The 17,466-nt window shown below is 43.2% G+C and overlaps 1 protein-coding gene and 1 long non-coding RNA gene across 6 annotated transcripts in view; one reads left to right on the top strand and one right to left on the bottom strand.

The window, feature by feature from the left end:
- Window positions 1–17,466, top strand: part of ATP10B (ATPase phospholipid transporting 10B (putative)) — a 310,749-nt gene that overhangs the window by 273,848 nt on the left and 19,435 nt on the right. For all 3 annotated transcript variants that reach the window (XM_049708452.1, XM_049708451.1, XM_033432029.2), the window contains 5 exons: window positions 2,729–3,053; window positions 5,868–5,944; window positions 7,290–7,415; window positions 15,148–15,348; window positions 16,753–16,833. In XM_049708452.1, coding sequence (XP_049564409.1) covers window positions 2,729–3,053; window positions 5,868–5,944; window positions 7,290–7,415; window positions 15,148–15,348; window positions 16,753–16,833 — 810 coding nt within the window. The remainder of the gene's footprint in view (window positions 1–2,728; window positions 3,054–5,867; window positions 5,945–7,289; window positions 7,416–15,147; window positions 15,349–16,752; window positions 16,834–17,466) is intronic.
- LOC117202205 (uncharacterized) overlaps window positions 1–17,466 on the bottom strand; it is a 166,256-nt gene that overhangs the window by 12,180 nt on the left and 136,610 nt on the right. For 2 of the 3 annotated variants that reach the window (XR_007476745.1, XR_007476747.1), the window contains 3 exons: window positions 9,242–9,377; window positions 4,391–4,476; window positions 3,202–4,067 (listed from right to left, as the gene is read on the bottom strand). This is a non-coding gene — a long non-coding RNA (uncharacterized LOC117202205). Of the gene's footprint in view, window positions 1–2,828; window positions 4,068–4,390; window positions 4,477–9,241; window positions 9,378–17,466 lie in introns of those variants that run through there. The other variant, XR_007476746.1, reaches the window with a different exon arrangement.

The raw sequence follows: 17,466 nt of genomic DNA on the forward strand, positions 1-17,466 counted from the left end.
GAAAGTCCTAGGACCTTTAAGAATTATGCTAAAATCTACTCTGCCGGTGTTCTATAAAAGGAACAACAAAACCTGGATGACAGCGTAACTGTTTACAGCATGGTTTAATGAATATTTTAAGCCCACTGCTGAGACCTACTACTGCTCAGAAAAAAGGATTCCTTTCAAAATATTACTGCTCACTGACAATGCACCTGGTCACCCGAGAGCTCTGATGGAGATGTACAGTGAGATTAATGTTGTTTTCATGCCTGATAACATGACATCCATTCTACAGCCCATGGATCAAGGAGGAACTTCAACTTTCAAGTCATTATTTAAGAAATATATTCCATAAGGTTATAACTGCCATAGGCAGTGATTCCTCTGCTGGTTGTGGGCAAAATAAATTGAAAACCTATGGAAAGGATTCACCATTCTAGATGCTATTACGAACATTTGTGACTCATGGGAAGAGGACAAAATACCAACACTACCAGGAGTTTAGAAGAAGCTGATTCTAACCCTCATGGATGACTTTGAGGGGTTCAAGTCTTCAGTGCAGGGAGTCACTGCAGATGTGGTGGCAATGGCAAGAGAACTGGAATTAGAAGTGGAGCCTGAAGATGTGACTGAATTGCTGCAATCTCATGATAAAACTTTAATAGTTGAGGCGTTGCTTCTTATGGATGAGCAAAGAAAGTGGTTGCTTGAGATGGAATCTACTCCTGGTGAAGATGCTGTGAAGATTGTTGAAACGACAACAAAGGATTTAGCATATTACATAAATTCAGTTGATAAAGCAGCAGCAGGGTTTGAGAGGATTGACTCCAATTTAGAAAGTTCTACTGTGGGTAAAATGCCACCAAACAGCATTGCAGGCTACACAGAAATCCTTCATGAAAGGAAGAGTCCATCGATGTGGCACACTTCATTGTTGTCTTATTTTAAGAAATCGCCTCAGCTACCCCAGCCTTAGCAACCACCACCCAGATCAGTCAGCAGCCGTGGACATCGAGGCAAGACCCTCCCCCAGCAAAAGGATTACAACTTGCTGAAGGCTCAGATGATAGCACTTTTTAGCCATAAGTATTTTAATATATGTACAGTTTTTTTAGACATAATGTTATTGTATACTTACTAAAGATAACTTTTATATGTCCTGGGAAACCAAAAATCTCGTGACTCACTTTATTGCAATATTCACTTTATTGCAGTGGTCTGGAACCAAACCCACAATATCTCCAAGGTATGCCTGTATATACTGTGTGCCAACCCCAAGTTCCAGCAAGGACTACCTTGATCTCTTTCCCAGAAAAGTGCTTCGGGTATAACCACCTGCTCCTGAGCTACTTCCTGTGGCCCCGCTAGGTCCCGTGCACATCCTCTTGCTTGCAGTGCTCAGTTTAGCATCCCCTAAAGGAAGCCTCCAGAATAATGAGCTGCAGTCCTACTCACTCCAGAAGCAATTATTCCAAATATTCTCAGAAGCTTCTAGATCAGGGGTCTCCAAACTTGTCATTTCAGAACAACCTTCACGATTTTTGCCTAAATCCACATATTATCTATACTGTTGTTTATTTAATGATTTCATTTAAATAGACTCACTTTGAACTTTTCAAAACTTATTTTTAGAAGAATTTTTAGCACTAAAGTAAATGAAAAATCATCATGCCTTGCCACGGATAAAAGAACACTGCTAAATAAAGACCCCGTGAACAGAACAATGAAATTAAAATTGATAGTACAGCTGACTGCCACCACTTTTCTCTATCTTTATTTAAAAGTGATGTTTAAACAAGTGAAAGAGGTATTAAGGATATCTTTAGATCCAAGATCTGTCTTTATCTTTGATACAATCAAAAGTAATGGAGGAGAATTGATAAGAGGAAGTAATTTCTTCACCATGTTTCAAGGTAAACATCAGAAAAACTCAATAAGACTCACATACATGGTCAGTTTTTTTTTGTTTTTTTTTGTTTTTTGCGGTACACAGGCCTCTCACTGTTGTGGCCTCTCCCGTTGCGGAGCACAGGCTCCGGACGCGCAGGCTCAGTGGCCATGGCTCACGGGCCCAGCCGCTCCGTGGTATGTGGGATCCTACCGGACTAGGGCACAAACCCATGTCCCCTGCATCGGCAGGCAGACTCTCAACCACTGCGCCACCAGGGAAGCCCACATAGTCAGTTTTAACCAGTACGACCAATACATTTATACAAACGGATAAACATGCAATGTATTTTTTCAGTTAAGAAGCCACAATTCGAGATGACCTTGGGCAAGTTACTAAGGATTTCACTGTTTCAATTTCCTCATCTCGAAACTAAAGTCAGTAATACTCACCCTACCTACCACACAGGAATGTTCTGAGGAACAAAGGAGAACAGAAATGACTTGTGAGAAATGGAAAGTAGGGTACCAGCATGACACATTGTCATCATTTGCCATCGTATCAGTATCATTTACTACATTCTGTCATCCCTGTAAAAGGCCCGCATCTTGCTGTGCTATCTCCACTCCCATTCCCAAGCTGTCTCTCCTATTTTGGCCATTAATTTGTTTCCAAATTACTATTGCTTTGATGCTGTTTGAAATATTGCAGAGAAATGTCAAAATCAGAAAGTGAAATCCCGGGTCATCTCTATGGGGGTAGAGTTTTATAACTCTTTAACTAAAGGATAAAGTGACATTTTTAACCTGTTTCTAATGTTGCTTACTGACACCAAATTCATTATTCTGCTCTTTATAGGAAACCTGTGAATCCATCCTCAACTTGGTATTGGAAGAGGTAAAGCAACTTCATGGACCACAGAAGCCGGACCACAAGCTCTCTGGGATCTTCCGCCTACCTTCTGCGACGCCATCCCCCACCTCAGGAGCTGCAGTTCCAGAGGTTGGATTGGTCATCGATGGGAAGACGTTGAATGCCATTTTCCAGGGAAAACTGGAGGAGAAATTTCTGGAGTTGACCCAGTATTGCCGGTCTGTCCTGTGCTGCCGCTCCACCCCACTCCAGAAGAGTATGCTCGTCAAGCTGGTGCGAGACAGGCTGAGAGCCATGACCCTTTCCATAGGTACCCATCATGCGGAGATGTGGGGGGGACGCTGGGCAAGCCCACTCTGGACCAGAGGTGAGGGGTCACGTATCACCGTCAGGATGCTCAAGCTGAGGGTCGTTGTCTTAGAGGGAGAGAGTTCAACGTGACAATCAAGATGTGGCAGTCAGCAGGTGAGCAGCAGCTAAGCAGGGTGGGCGAGCAAATCCAAGTTCTCAGGATGAGCAGGTCTGCTAAGGAAAAGTCAGGACTTGGATGGAGGCCAAAGGCAAGAGGGGCCTCAAGTTCAGAATATCCAGGTAGCTCAATATACATCCAGGCCCACTCACTTCTGGGATGCCAACCATGTGCCCTTCCATACTTAACACATGGCACAATACCACGCACCTCAGGTGCCTGTGGACTTGATATTCTGGCGAGTGTTGATGGCTGGTGGGGAGATCTGAAAAGTGAAGCTTGTCCCATGTTTAGTGTTGTATATTCATTTCTAAATATAAGACTCTACACAAAGCATACCCTCAGTAAACACTGGCTTGTTGGTTGTTGAAGAATTTCTCATAGGGGATTAAATTTTAGCCATGGTTGAGGCAGAGAAATGAAGTGTCCTTACTTCAAACCTTCCAGGAACAACCAAAGCTGGTTTACAAGAACCTTCACGATCTGGGCTCCATTATCTGTCCAGCCACCTTCCTCCCCACAACATTCAGCAGTCCATGTCCCAATCACATGAAGCTGCTTACCATTCTCCAGGAGCCTCGTCCTCTCTCGCTTCCTGACCTTTGCTCAAGCCGTTTCCTCTGTAAAACCTCCTCCAATCCCGCCTAATGTTCCTTTACTCCGTGGGCTCCCACAGGGCTCCACAGCACTGTTACGCCTTCAGTGCTGGGCTGCTCAGGAGACCAGAAGTTTCCTGAGTGGAGGGGCAATGTCAGTCTTACTCAGTTCCATCCCGTGCCCAGCGCATACCAAGCACATGGTAAACGTTGCTTTTGTGTGAGGACATTCTTACAGATGGTTCAGGTTCTCTTCCTCCTGCAAAGACATGGAAAGAGATTTTCTTTCCTGGCATTTCAAATAAGGGGCCTACTTTACATTGGTGGGTTTTTTTTTTTTTTTCCTTTTCTCCTGGTCTTCAGGTAAAAGCAGTTCAAAACCAGAAAAAAAAAGAGGGAGTGGGCAGAAAGAATAGAGGCAGCAGAGCTTTAGCAACTGCATCCTAATTGTATTCCCTGAACTGTCCTCTTCCAAACTTCAAGGCAATAGCCCGGGATTGATTCCCAGAGGTAAGGGACTGGCTTCACTGCCACAGCAGCAGAAACAAAACCAGCAGGGCAAGAAATAGCGGGATTCCATACCTCTGCTTCCACTGCCTTGCAAACAGAAGAGGTTAAAGGGTGGATTTGTTCTGCCATGGGGAAGATGAAAATCATGCACTGCTGTGCTATCAAGGAGAAAAAAAATCATCGTTAGAAGAATAACAGCAACTTACACTGACAAAATTTTTGAGCTTAATGAATTTTGTTGCCAGATAATTAGGAGAAGGAAATTTTCTCCCCCAAATCCATATTCTCTCTAGTATCTCATATAAATTGACTTGCAGATCATTATGAGAACCCACTGGAAAAATAGGTGGCGCCAGGAGAAGGAGAAGGATGAAGCCAGTTCAGTCTACAAATCATGGCCCTCAAGCTGAGACTGGCCCACTGCATATTTCTGTAGAGATGCTAAGAATGGTTTTTGTGTTTTTAATAGTAAAATGTGTAAAAACGATTTGCCTCTCAGCAGGAACAGTTGCTCAGTTTTGCTTCTTGGCCCACAAAGCCTAAAATATTTACTATCTGGCCCTTTACAGAAAAAGTTTGCTAAACTCTAGTCTGATGGATAAGGCATCATAGTCTGGAAAAGCCAGGCTCGTGAGGAAGACCTCACTGTTGAGAGCTGTGCCGTCCAACATGGTTGCCACCTGTTATATGTGGCTATTTAAAGTTAAACTTAAAATTAAATAGAAATTCACCAGCCACATTTTCAGTAGTCACAGGGGGCTAATGGTTTTCAAATTGGACAGTAAAGATATAGGACATTTCTATCACAGGAAAATCTGTTTGACGGTGCTGGTATAAAAGGTGGCATGTGTGTGTATGTATTTCCATGCCCTAACCTCCAGTTCCCTGAATCAACTGATTCATTGACTGGGAACCCAAAGTGACTCAATGTACCTCAACCTAAAAAATGAGTCAATCCCATGTTCCTCTATTTAGAAACATCACTGAACATTGTCTCTGTCCTTGGACACCACTGACAATCTCTGATGATTTAGCTGTCCAGCATTCCAGTTGTCTTGATATGGTCAGTGTAAGTTATACTGAGTGAGGGGAGGTTTGCTGGCCGTGGAAACAGAAAGATCTTAGTTCCAGGGCTTCCGGGTCCCTTCACTACCTGGATTACCCTTGCCGAGCCCCTGTGTTGCTCAAATTCTCCATCTGCTTCTCAGTGAAGCCCACTGTAACACCTGAGAAGGCCTTTTTGGCAAACTGTAAAGCACTGCCCAAGGCTCACATACCATTGTATTCCCAATACCTAACATTGTACCTAAAAAAAGGACACAATAAGTATTTGGTAAATGATAAAGAAAGAGTAGGGCTTCTTGTCCAAAGAAGAAAAGATCTCTCAGGCTAAAGTCCTGTAGCAATGACTCTTCCTATAGGACTATTCAGAGCAACATTAAAAGGATTCACTTGTGCATAAAATAGGGACGATTTAGTGCCGCTTGTATAAAACTTCTCATTGTCACATAGCAGTTGGACCAGGATCTCATGCCCTCTCTCCTTTCAGGTGATGGAGCAAATGACGTAAGCATGATTCAAGCTGCTGATATTGGGATTGGAATATCTGGACAGGAAGGCATGCAGGTATCATTTGCTTCAACTCTACTTGTTACTTTCTTACTCTCCATTATCCTTATTAGTGAGTTAAGCAATTCCCCACAGTCTTGGAGGAATTTATACTGAAGAGCTTTGCAGAATTATCATCTGAAAGACAGATATCCTTGCCTATACATAACCTCCATCACCGCATCCCTACTGCCCAGTCCTTCAGAATAAAGAGAGTGATCAAAGATGCTTGGCTTCTTATAGACAGCTGGCGATACCCATATTCTAAAGCCAAATAGTACCTAACCATTCAGGGAAAACAAAGCCTTCCTGATTCCATGCTTCCTCCCTGTAACCTCCACCCACATCCAAGTTTGCAGTGCCCTCTGTGAGCAGTGACAGCTGTAAGGACATCGGAAAATATTTTTCAATTGCCATTTGAGTCGTGATGGCTAGACGGACCTGTAAGTTGCTTGGTATACCTTAAAAGTGTACCAAAATTACTCAAATTCAGCTTGGAACAAACATACTAACTGGAGCTGCTAATGTTTCCCATTAAGACAGACCCCACCTTGGGGTTCTGAACCATTAACAACTGTATTCCCACCACCAGTGCAGACATTAGGTGGTGCCTAAATTTGTTGGTGGGGAGGATCGAACACCGTCACCTTTTGAGTGTCTATCGTAGGCCAGCACTCTATTCGCACTTCACACTTATTATCCCAGTTAATTTCAGCAGCCACCACCCTGTGTGTTAGGGACTGTTATTCCACTTTTTCAGATGAGGAAACTGAGGCTGAGAGCGGTTAAATGCCCTGACCAAGACTCGGACCAGGATTTATAACCAGGCACGTCCAAACCTCATACTCTAAAAAATTACTATGAACTGGGCCTTGTTTCTGAGTCATCCCAAGGGCAAAAGACACATTTCAGCTCCATGGAAAGGAAGAGCTATCCATCCATCAGCTCCGCATGAGACTGGAGCAAATGGCCGGCCTTGGTGGGTGGCCAAGGGCGTTGAGAGGTTTGAGGATCACTCGCATGGAAGCCCCTACTCTCTGGTCAACCATCACATCCCTAGATGGTGCCCAACACACACTGGTTCACAATAAATGCTTATTGGATAAGTGGAAGGAGGTGAAGGGCCAGGCCAGACCACTGGTCCCTTCTGACCTGCCCTCCTTGGATTCTAGTGGGATTTGCATTTCCCAGAGGAGAGGGTGGGGTGTCAGAGTCCATAAAGCCATCCAAGGGTGCTACACGTGACAAAGGGTCTTTTAGACCCTACCGGCTATGGACGCGGAACAGAGCAGCACCCTCAAGGGAGCCTCTTTGGTGCACTGGCAGCAGAATGGAAGCTGATGTGTCTGCTCTGCCCTCTCAGGCCGTCATGTCCAGCGACTTTGCCATCTCCCACTTCAGACACCTCAAGAAGCTGCTGCTTGTGCACGGACACTGGTGTTACTCACGCCTGGCCAGGATGGTGGCGTACTACTTCTACAAGAACGTGGTGAGTAGCCCTGCGGTAACCTCCCACCCGAGCCTTGGGAGTCCTGGCCAGGGGACAGCCAGCTCTCCCCGCTGAAATAGACAGAGCATCTCTATGTAAGGAAATAAGTCAGGCTAACCTGGATTTTGGATCCTGAAACTGTCCCTTACTAGCTCAGTGACCTTGGGCAAGATAATTCAGTTCTCTGAGCCTCAATTTCGTCTTTGATAAAATGAGGCTAGTACTAGTTGGTGAGATTATCGTCAACATTGGCAGTACTGTCTGGCACGCACCTGGCACGTAGGAGGCAGCGTGAGCACTCTGGAGTCAGATCAGATTTGGTTCAAACTGAGGCTCCTGTATTTGGTAATGGCTTCACACCTTAGTTTCCTCATCTCTAAAACGGGGATGGTAATAGTACCTTTCTCGCACACTTGCCACAGGGATGAACTGACAGCTTGTGTGGAAAGTGATTAGCGCTTAGTGATCACCCTATAAAGTTAGCCATTCTTCTTTTTATCATTGTTGCTGCTGTCGTAACTCTTAGAGGGCCTCCATAAATGAGATTTCTTTTCTGACTGCAAGGAAGAAGGATTTGAAGAACAACTCGCCTAACTTGGAGCTTAGGTTTCCTCCCCAGATAGAGTCACCCGGATAGGCAAGAGCAGAACCCTGACCCTCAGGAGAGTGAAGGGGAAGGTTTCCACCCAAGACCCTGTGTATCACTTCAACATCGCCAGCATTCCCAACAAGGACTTCTAAATAAAATATACGTTAGCAAAAATGTTTAGAGCAGGGTGATCATCTGGGTTTTAGTCTTGCCTGACTCTAGTATGCTTTGTAAACTTGGAAGAGTTACTTCAACTCTCTGAGCCTTGGTTTCCTCGTCCATAATATGGGGAGAATAGGACTCTCTCTGTCCCTAGAAGTATTATCGAGAGGTTTTAGCATCAGAGCTCTGGATGGCACGGAGCACTATACAATCATTTGAAGGTATGATTGTTTCTCTGAAAGATATGTGTGTTTTTGTCTTGTTGATAAGGGCCCAAAGCAGGCACACACCAACTGAGGTATTAAAACTGTCAGAGGCTCTTGTTTGCAAAGCCCTCGATTAACAATGAGCATAGGAAGAAGTCAGAGCACTGCTGTACTAAGGGAGAGAACAGGGCCTGCGCTTTTCATTATCTAGCTTGAGGACCTTTGAATAATCCCCAAGAGACTCCAAATAGAATCCAATTCCTTTTTGCATAAGGAAAAAGGGAGGATTAAGACCAGAGTGATGGAAGTGAAACACAGTAGCCAAGTAGCAGCTACAAAATGGCATATATTTTTTCCTCTCACTCCATTCTCCCAGGCCTGCTTTCAGGAAAGTCACAGTTACCCTGACTCGGGAATAGGCATTTCTGTGCAAAGTTCAATGTATATGTAAAGAAGCAGCATGACAAAAAATAATGTAAATTCCATACACTGGATGGTACCATTATTTCAGCAAGCCCATGCAAACAAGTCTCTATTTGACCAGGAAGACTGTGTAGTTAGAATTCAAAATGCCCCCGTTTAATGTTTTTTCCTTGCCTCCAAGAGAATCGTTTTTTTGAATAAGCACAGCCTCTTCTCTGCATTAAATCTGTGAAATAGAAAAGGAAACGTTTCCAGCCAGCCATGATTTCAGAGCTTAAATGATATTTATTTCCAGCTCAATACCGGGATCGAAATGGCGATACTGCTGCCCTATTATCTCCCCTTTGCAATTAGAGGGTGGAGAACTATAACTTCCATGTCCGAAACCAATTTCCGAGGGGATTAAAACCCTGCCTGCTCTGAAATGTGAACAGTGAGTTAATTACGGCACTGTGGCTTCTTGGGAGGAAAAACAGGCGCCCAGTCTCAGCGATGCCATCACGGGGTTCAATACGGTCTCCCCGGGGTGCAGAGATTCCAGCCAGGCAGAGCAAGTGGAAACGCACAAGGTCCTAACACGACCTGTGAAAGGAAACACATTTTCACGGTAAAACTCCAGGATGCATGTGAGGACAATAGAACCACCAAGATGTACTTAGTTTGTTCAAATAATTATTGAACATCTGCTGTGTCGGGAACATTATCAGGCACTGGGTATAGAGCAGAGATCTAGACACACGTGGTCCCCACTCTCATGAGGCTTACGGTCTAAATCAGGGCTCTGCAAACTTCTTCTGCAAAGGGCCTGCTCATAAATATTGTCTTGGAGGTCAGGAACCTTGTATTCTTTTTTTTTTTTTTTAAGGATTAATACAGTTTCAATTTTTTAATTGGATTATTCCTTTTTTAATTTAATTTTGTTTTATATAAGAGTATACGTGATTTATAGTGTTGCATTAGTTTCAGGGGTATAGCAAAGTGATTCAGTTATACATATACCCATTCCTTTTCAGATTCTTTTCCCATATATGCTATTAGTAATAATAACAGTAATAATGTTATTACTGATTATTGAGTAGAGTTCCCTGTGCTATACAGTAGGTTCTTGGTGATTATATATTTTATATTACCTATTTTATATAGTGTGTATATGTTAATCCCAAACTCCTAATTTATCCCTCCCCCAACCTTTCCCCTTTGGTAACCATAAGTTTGTTTACAAAGTCCGTGAGTCTGTTTCTATTTTGTAAGTTCATTTATATCATTTTTTAGTTCCACATAAGTGATATCATATGATCTTTGTCTTTCTCTGACTTTTCTCACTCAGTATGACAATCTCTAGGTCCACGTTGCTACAAATGGCATTATATCATTCTTTCTTATGGCTGAGTAATATTCCATTGTATACATGTACCACATCTTCTTCATCCATTCTTCTGTCAGTGAACATTTGGGTTGCTTCCATGTCTTGGCTATTGTAAATAGTGCTGCAGTGAACACCGGGGTGCATATATCCTTTCAAATTATGGTTTTCTCCAGATATATGCCCAGGAGTGGGATTGCTGGATCACATGGTAGCTGTTTTTAGTTTTTTAAGAAACCTCCATAGTGGCTATATCAATTTACATTCCCACCAACAGTGCAAGAGGGTTCCCTTTTATCCACACCCTCTCCAGCATTTGTTGTTTGTAGGTATTTTGATGATGGCCATCCTGACCAGTGTGAGGTGATACCTCATTGTAGTTTTGATTTGCATTCCTCTTACAGTTAGTGATATTGAGCATATTTTCATGTGCTTTTTGGCCATCCATATGTCTTTTTTGGAGAAATGTCTATTTAGATCTGCCGATTTTTTGACTCGTTGGTTTTTTTGTTTTATATTGAGCTGCATGAGCTATTTGTATATTTTGGAGATTAATCTCCTGTAGGTCGCTTTGTTTGTAAATATTTCCTCCCAGTATGTAGGTTGCCTTTTCATTTTGTTTATGGTTTCCTTTAGGTCCCATTTGTTTATTTTTGCTTTTATTTCTATTGCCTTGGGAGACTGACCTAAGAAAACATTGGTATGATATATGTCAGAGAATGTTTTGCCTATGTTCTCTTCTAGGAGTTTTATGCTGTCATGTCTTATATTTAAGTCTTTAAACCATTTTGAGTTTATTTTTGTGTATGGCATTAAAGAATGTTCTAGTTTCATTTTTTTACATGTAGCTGTCCAGTTTTCCCAGCACCACTTATTGAAGAGACTGTCTTTTCTCCACTGTATGCTCTTGCCTCTTTTGTCATAGATTAACTGACCATAGGTGTGTGGGTTTATTTCTGGGCTTTCTAGCCTATTCCTTTGATCTATATTTCTATTTTTGTGCCAGTACCATAGTATTTTGGCAACTGTAGCTTTGTAGCATAGTCTGAAGTCAGAGAGCCTGATTCCTCCAGCTCTTTCTTTTTCAAATAGCTTTGGCTGTATGGGGTCTTCTGTGTTTCCATACAAATTATAAAATTTTGTGGTCTAGTTCTGTGAAAAATGCCATTGGTAATTTGATAGGGATTGCACTGAATCTGTAGATTGCCTTGGGTAGTACAGTCATTTGACAATATTGATTCTTCCAATCCAAGAACATGGTATATCTCTCCATCTGTTGGTATCATCTTTAATTACTTTCATCAGCATCTTATAGTTTTCAGAGTACAGGTCTCTTTCCTCCTTAGGTAGGTTTATTCCTAGGTATTTTATTCTTTTTGATGCGATGGTAAGTGGGATTGTTTCCTTAATTTCTTTCTGATCTCTTGTTGTTAGTGTACAGAAATACAAGTGATTTCTGTGCGTTAATTTTGTAACCTGCAACTTTACCACTGATGAGCTCTAGTAGTTTTCTGGTAGCATCTTTAGGATTGTCTATATATAGTATCATGTCATCTGCAAACAGTGACAGTTTTACATTTCTTTTCCAATTTGGATTCCTATTATTTCTTTTCCTTCTCTGATTGCCATGGCTAGGACTTCCAAGACTATGTTGAATAAAAGTGGCAAGACTGGACATCCTTGTCTTGTTGCTGACCTTAGAGGAAATGCTTTCAGCTTTTCACCAATGAGAATGTTGTTTGCTGTGGGTTTGTCATATATGGCCTTTATTAGGTTGAGGTAGGTGCCCTCTATGCCCACTTTCTGGAGAGTTTTTATCATAAGTGGGTGTTGAATTTTGTCAAAAGCTTTTTCTGCATCTATTGAGATAATCATATGGTTTTTATCCTTCAATTTGTCAATGTAGTGTATCACAATGATTTGTGGATATTGAAAAATCCTTGCATCCCTGGGATAAACCCCACTTGATAAGGGTGCACAATCCTTTTAGTGTATCATTGGATTTGGTTTCCTAGTGTTTTGTTGAGGATTTTTGCATCTATGTTCATCAATGATATTGGCCTGTAATTTTTTTCATGTGTGGTAACTTTGTCTGGTTTTGGTATCAGGGTGATAGTGGCCTCATAGAATGAGTTTGGGAGTGTTCCTTCCTTGCAATGTTTTGAAATAGTTTCAGAAGGATAGGTGTTAATTCTTCTCTAAATGTTTGAAAGAATTCGATTGTGAAGCCATCTGGTCCTGGACTTTGGTTTGTTGGAAATTTTTAATCACAGTTTCGATTTCAGTACTTGTGATTGTTCTGTTCATATTTTCTATTTCTTCCTGGTTGGGTCTTGGAAGGTTATACCTTTCTGAGAATTTGTCCATTTCTTCTAGGTTGTCCATTTTATTGGTGTCCTTTGTATTTCCGTGGTGTCCACTGTAACTTCTCCTTTTCCATTTCTAATTTTATTGATACGAGCCCTCTCCCTTTTTTTCTTGATGAGTCTCACTAAAGGTTTATCAATTTTATCTTTCAAAGAGCCAGCTTTTAGTTTCATCTCTATTTCATTTGTTTCTGCTCTGATGTTTAAGATTTCTTTCCTTCTACTAACTTTGGGTTTTGTTTGTCATTCTCTAGTTGTTTTGGGTGTAAGGTTAGGTGTTTATTTGTGATGTTTCTTGTTTCCTGAGGTAAGATTGTATTTATATAGACTTTCCTCTTAGAACTGCTTTTGCTGCGTCCCATAGGTTTTGGATGATCATGTTTTTCATTGTCTTTTGTCTCTAGGTATTTTTTTATTTCCTCTTTGATTTCTTCAGTGATCCATTGGTTGTTTAGTAGTATATTGTTTAGCCAGAACATCTAGGTCTGGACTCCAGCTTTGTTACTTACTAGTCTGTAGCCCCAGCCCCATGATTTGACCTCTCTGAGGCTTGGTTTTCTCAATTGTAAAATGAGGATAGTAGTGATATCCTCATAAGGCTGGTAGATGGACTGAGTGAGTCAGAACAGAGTTTGGCACACAAGATGCGCTTTAGGAGTCTCGGTTGCTGTTGTGTTTGCTGCCGTTGCTATTCTTGGCCTCGTCTGTAGATGGCGTCACTTCCAGCCCTGGCGTCCTAAGGTTCTACAACCTCAAGTCACAGTTCCAGGCCCAACTGGCAGAGGGACTTTGGTGTAGTCACTTACCCTATTTGAGCCACTCAAGCTGCCTGTGTGTACATGGAGATAAGAGTTATTGTCTTACCCAGCTAGCTGGGGAGGAAGAAGCAAGGCAAGGTGCTCAAAGGGCTTAAAAAGAAAAAACAAACAAGCAGTCAAAGCCTCATGCAGTTGCTGAACCCTAGTATCAAGGAGACTTTAGCACTTTGGTTCTTCTTAAACCAATCCTGTCAAGTGCACAAGTGGGTGATGTTGATTTGGGGACTCAGTGTCTGCCCATAGTATATTTCAAACCTACCTACAGCACAGGAAACAGACCAAGCCCTCTCCTTCCCAAATCTCCTCCTCTGAGAAAGAACTTCACCAAAACTCATAGGAGAAAAGCCCTCACAGCATCACAGGACTGGAGTGGGAGCGGGATGACCTGAAGCCCCAGAGCAGCAATGGAGGGGAGCCCGGCCCTCAGACAGAGAGATGCAAGGTCCATCCAGGGTGTCTCAGAGCACCGGGGTCTCCTTCAGAGCCAGGAAACCTCCCATTAGTCACCTTGGCAGAAAAGCCAAAGGATGGAGTTCCTCAGCTGGAAGAATCTTGGTTAACATTGTTATTATATAATCCAAAAACGGGACTAAGAGTTCTGGCGGGTGGTTGAGGAGGAAGCTTTGAAAACTCAGTGGCTGGTTGTGCCATTTCCTGGCTGTGAACACAGGCAAGGAGTAACTGAGTATCTCAGAGCCTCAGATTCCTTGTCTGTAGATCAAGTTATAATAGTTAATAATACATAAATATAGTAGTATGATATTATTAGCAATGACATTAATCTTGCCAGGTTGATGGGACCAATTACGTATACTGCACATCTACTACTGTGGTATATACTAATATAGTATGTCACACACCTGTCACAAATAGAAGCTCAAATAACAATCGTGGTGTTAATATGAATGTTAATATTACTAGTAGTATTACAGTACTAAACAGAGAGGCTCTTAAAAATAACACTGGCCCAGCAATCAGGGAATGAGAATTCTAGCCCACTGAAAGCTTCCTTACAACATCCTTCATGCCTCTGTGCCCCAGCCACGTAGAGTTGAGAAGTTCTAGTTCTAATGCCAGGACCGGCTGCTTCTGTGACCTTGGTCAAGTCACCAAACCACATCACAATATGTTAGATAGTAATAGTGACCCAGCCCTTCTCAGGTGAGGAGGTCTTGGGTAGAAAGATCTTTCGAAAGCATAAAGCAACTTAGGCACAAGGTTTTCTTCTTCACCTTTGGAGCTGTGTGACCATGAGGCAAGTGTTGTGAGGTCAACCTCCTCAGGAAGTCATCCTCCCGCCAGCCTTCCTGCCCGCGGTCAAGTCTTTCTAGCATCCCTTCCTCTTACCATACTGCTAATCACAACTACTGCCTTTTGGTATCACATGTCATGGTCTAGGTACTACTAATCGTATCCGAAAGATGGCAAGATGACGTTCAGAAAGGCTAAGCAATTCGACCGAGTTCACACCCAACTGGGGTGTGACTCAAGCTAGTACATGACCCAACTGGGGATTCAAAACCAGTCCTCTCTGCCTCCAAAACCCTATGCTCTTGACAACGTATACTTAACAAATCGGTGGAATTACTTTCAGGTCCTAAAGAAGGTTAGTAGTAGTAGCAGAAGTGGTAATGGTAGAATCTAAGGGATGAAAATTACCTGCAGTCCTTATACAACCTTGCCTGTCACAAACAAGGAAACTGAAGCTCCAAGTCTGAGTAGGGACTTGTCAGAGCTCCTAAGCAGCATCTGGGACCCGGCTGCCCGCGGGTCCTCACTCACAAGGCCGCACCCTCTGCCTGCAGGGCTACGTCAACCTGCTCTTCTGGTACCAGTTCTTCTGTGGTTTCTCCGGCTCCACCATGATCGATTACTGGCAATTGATCTTCTTCAATCTCTTCTTCACCTCCTTGCCTCCTCTTGTCTTCGGAGTCCTCGATAAAGACGTCTCTATGGAAACACTCCTGGCGTTGCCTGAGCTGTACAAGAGTGGTCAGAACTCTGAGGTAAGGGGCTCGGGCAGGCGGGGAGGTGACCTCCAGCTCCTCCCTTGAGGTGTCAGAGGAGGAGTGCTGGGCTGGCGGTCCTGTGTTCTGGTCACCACTCTGCCACTTACCTCCCATGTGACCCGGAAACACTGCTCCCTGCTTCTGGCCTGTTTCTCATTTGCTGTTGAAGGTGATGGACCAGACCAGTGGGTATTTTTCTTTTCAGTTATTTCTTAATTACATCACACGTTAATACGGGACTCCCTAGTTAAAGGGGAAGAGGGCTTACAGAAAGATCCCATCACCCTTATCTGGTCCTTGTCTGTAGGCTTTCAACAGAATGCCCAAGGCTTGGTTTGGGAACCCCTGGACTAAAGCCACAGAACAGTCTCTTACAAGGCACAGAGGCCACACTGATGCCCTAAATGATCTGGAGAAGTCACACAGCAGGCAGCCCGACTAGCACAGACACGGGTCAGGAGCTTGGATGCAGGAGGCAGAGAGGGGACCTGACTGCCTCGAAGGGGGAGCTCTGGGAAAAGGGATGTCGATATGCACAAGGGTACCTTTGCACCTGGGGAAAAGGAGGGCAAAGCCAGATGTGGTGCTTGAGAGCTGGTGATATTTTGGGGACAGCCAGTGAAGAACCAAGCCCCATCCTCAACCAGAGACAGGTGGAGAGCAACACAGCAACCCCAGCACTTCAAGCAAGGGAGAGGTGGCGATGGCACGCCTACATCCTGGGCCCTTCTAACTGTCCCCTTCCCAGAGGCGAGCTAGCTGCATAATGTCTTCCTTGAGTAACTAACATTAAAAGAAGTTAATGTGGCAAAAACATACAATGTGAACAGTTTCACTTTTCCCAGGGAAGGCAAGAGGAGTGAAGCACAAAATGAGAAAGGTTGTCTCTGCAGCCACTGAGATCTTGGGAACCTGTGACCCTGGGCTGTGATTGAGGGTTCTCTTTCAGATGCTATTCGGAAACCTCAGAATCTCTAAACTTACCAAGTTTGTATGAGCACTAACAATGTGCTAATGAATGATAACCATTCATTATCATTTGGTAATAATTTGGTAATATATTTGGTAGCTGAGCCTTTACTAGCTACCAAAGCACAACTGCATTTAGACCTCTTGAAACCCAAGGAAATAGTTGGTGGTGTTTTTCTCTACTTTCTAAGGAAGAGGAAACAATGCTCAAAGAAGCTTAGTGACTTTCACTAAGGCCACACAGTGCTGGAACTGGACCTGAGGTCTGTCACCCCCAGGCCCATGCTCTTAATCGTTCCATTCTATTGCCTCTAAGATAAGAAGCATTGTAAGTGCCGTGTTGTCTAGTCCAGCCGTGCACAAGAAAGTTGCTTACAAAGAACAGAGGCTTGCTTTGATGGTGGTTACTGTCGATGTGCTATTTCCTGCCAGTGCTATAACCTGCTGACTTTCTGGATTTCCATGGCGGATGCGTTCTACCAGAGCCTCGTCTGTTTCTTTATCCCCTACCTGGTAAGTTGTATGGTCCCATTCTAACCGTACAAATAGCAGGGTAGAACTGGTCCTGTTTATATGAAATCCCAGACTAATAGTTTCCTAATATTCAGAGCAGGGGCTCCAAAGAGGAGGCCTGCAGACTCCACCCTACCCTGGTATTCAAAAAGTCAGAATATTTTACCAAAACGTCTTCATTTCTGCCAGCTTCTGAAACACTGAAAGCTATTATTACACTGGGTCATTTTTCCCTCGTGGCGAGAATCCAGAGTTGACTCACTGCCCTGCTTAGATGGGGGGCATGTGCTCCAGTTTGCCATAGTCCCCACCATGCCCTTTTGTGTCATGCCTGGCCTTCGTCACTCATTTACCGCTTCTTACTTGAGCACTGAAGGTATTTGAATTTGCAACCCTTGGTTTATATTTAGATTTGACCTTCCAAGGTCAAGGCATGAAGTTCTGATAATAAGAGATACTACATTCTATGAAATAAAAACAAGAATGCAGATAGTAAGGGATTCCAGCCCCATCTCAGTTTGGTTCCCCAGTTTAAAGAGTGAGAATTTATATAGCATAGGATATCTGTATTCATCCTAGACAGGGAACTCAGGTGTGGGGTAATTGCTCCCAGGAAGCCAGTGGTGTCTAGTC

Source organism: Orcinus orca, chromosome 3 (genome assembly GCF_937001465.1).
Source record: "Orcinus orca chromosome 3, mOrcOrc1.1, whole genome shotgun sequence".
NCBI lineage: Eukaryota > Metazoa > Chordata > Mammalia > Artiodactyla > Delphinidae > Orcinus > Orcinus orca.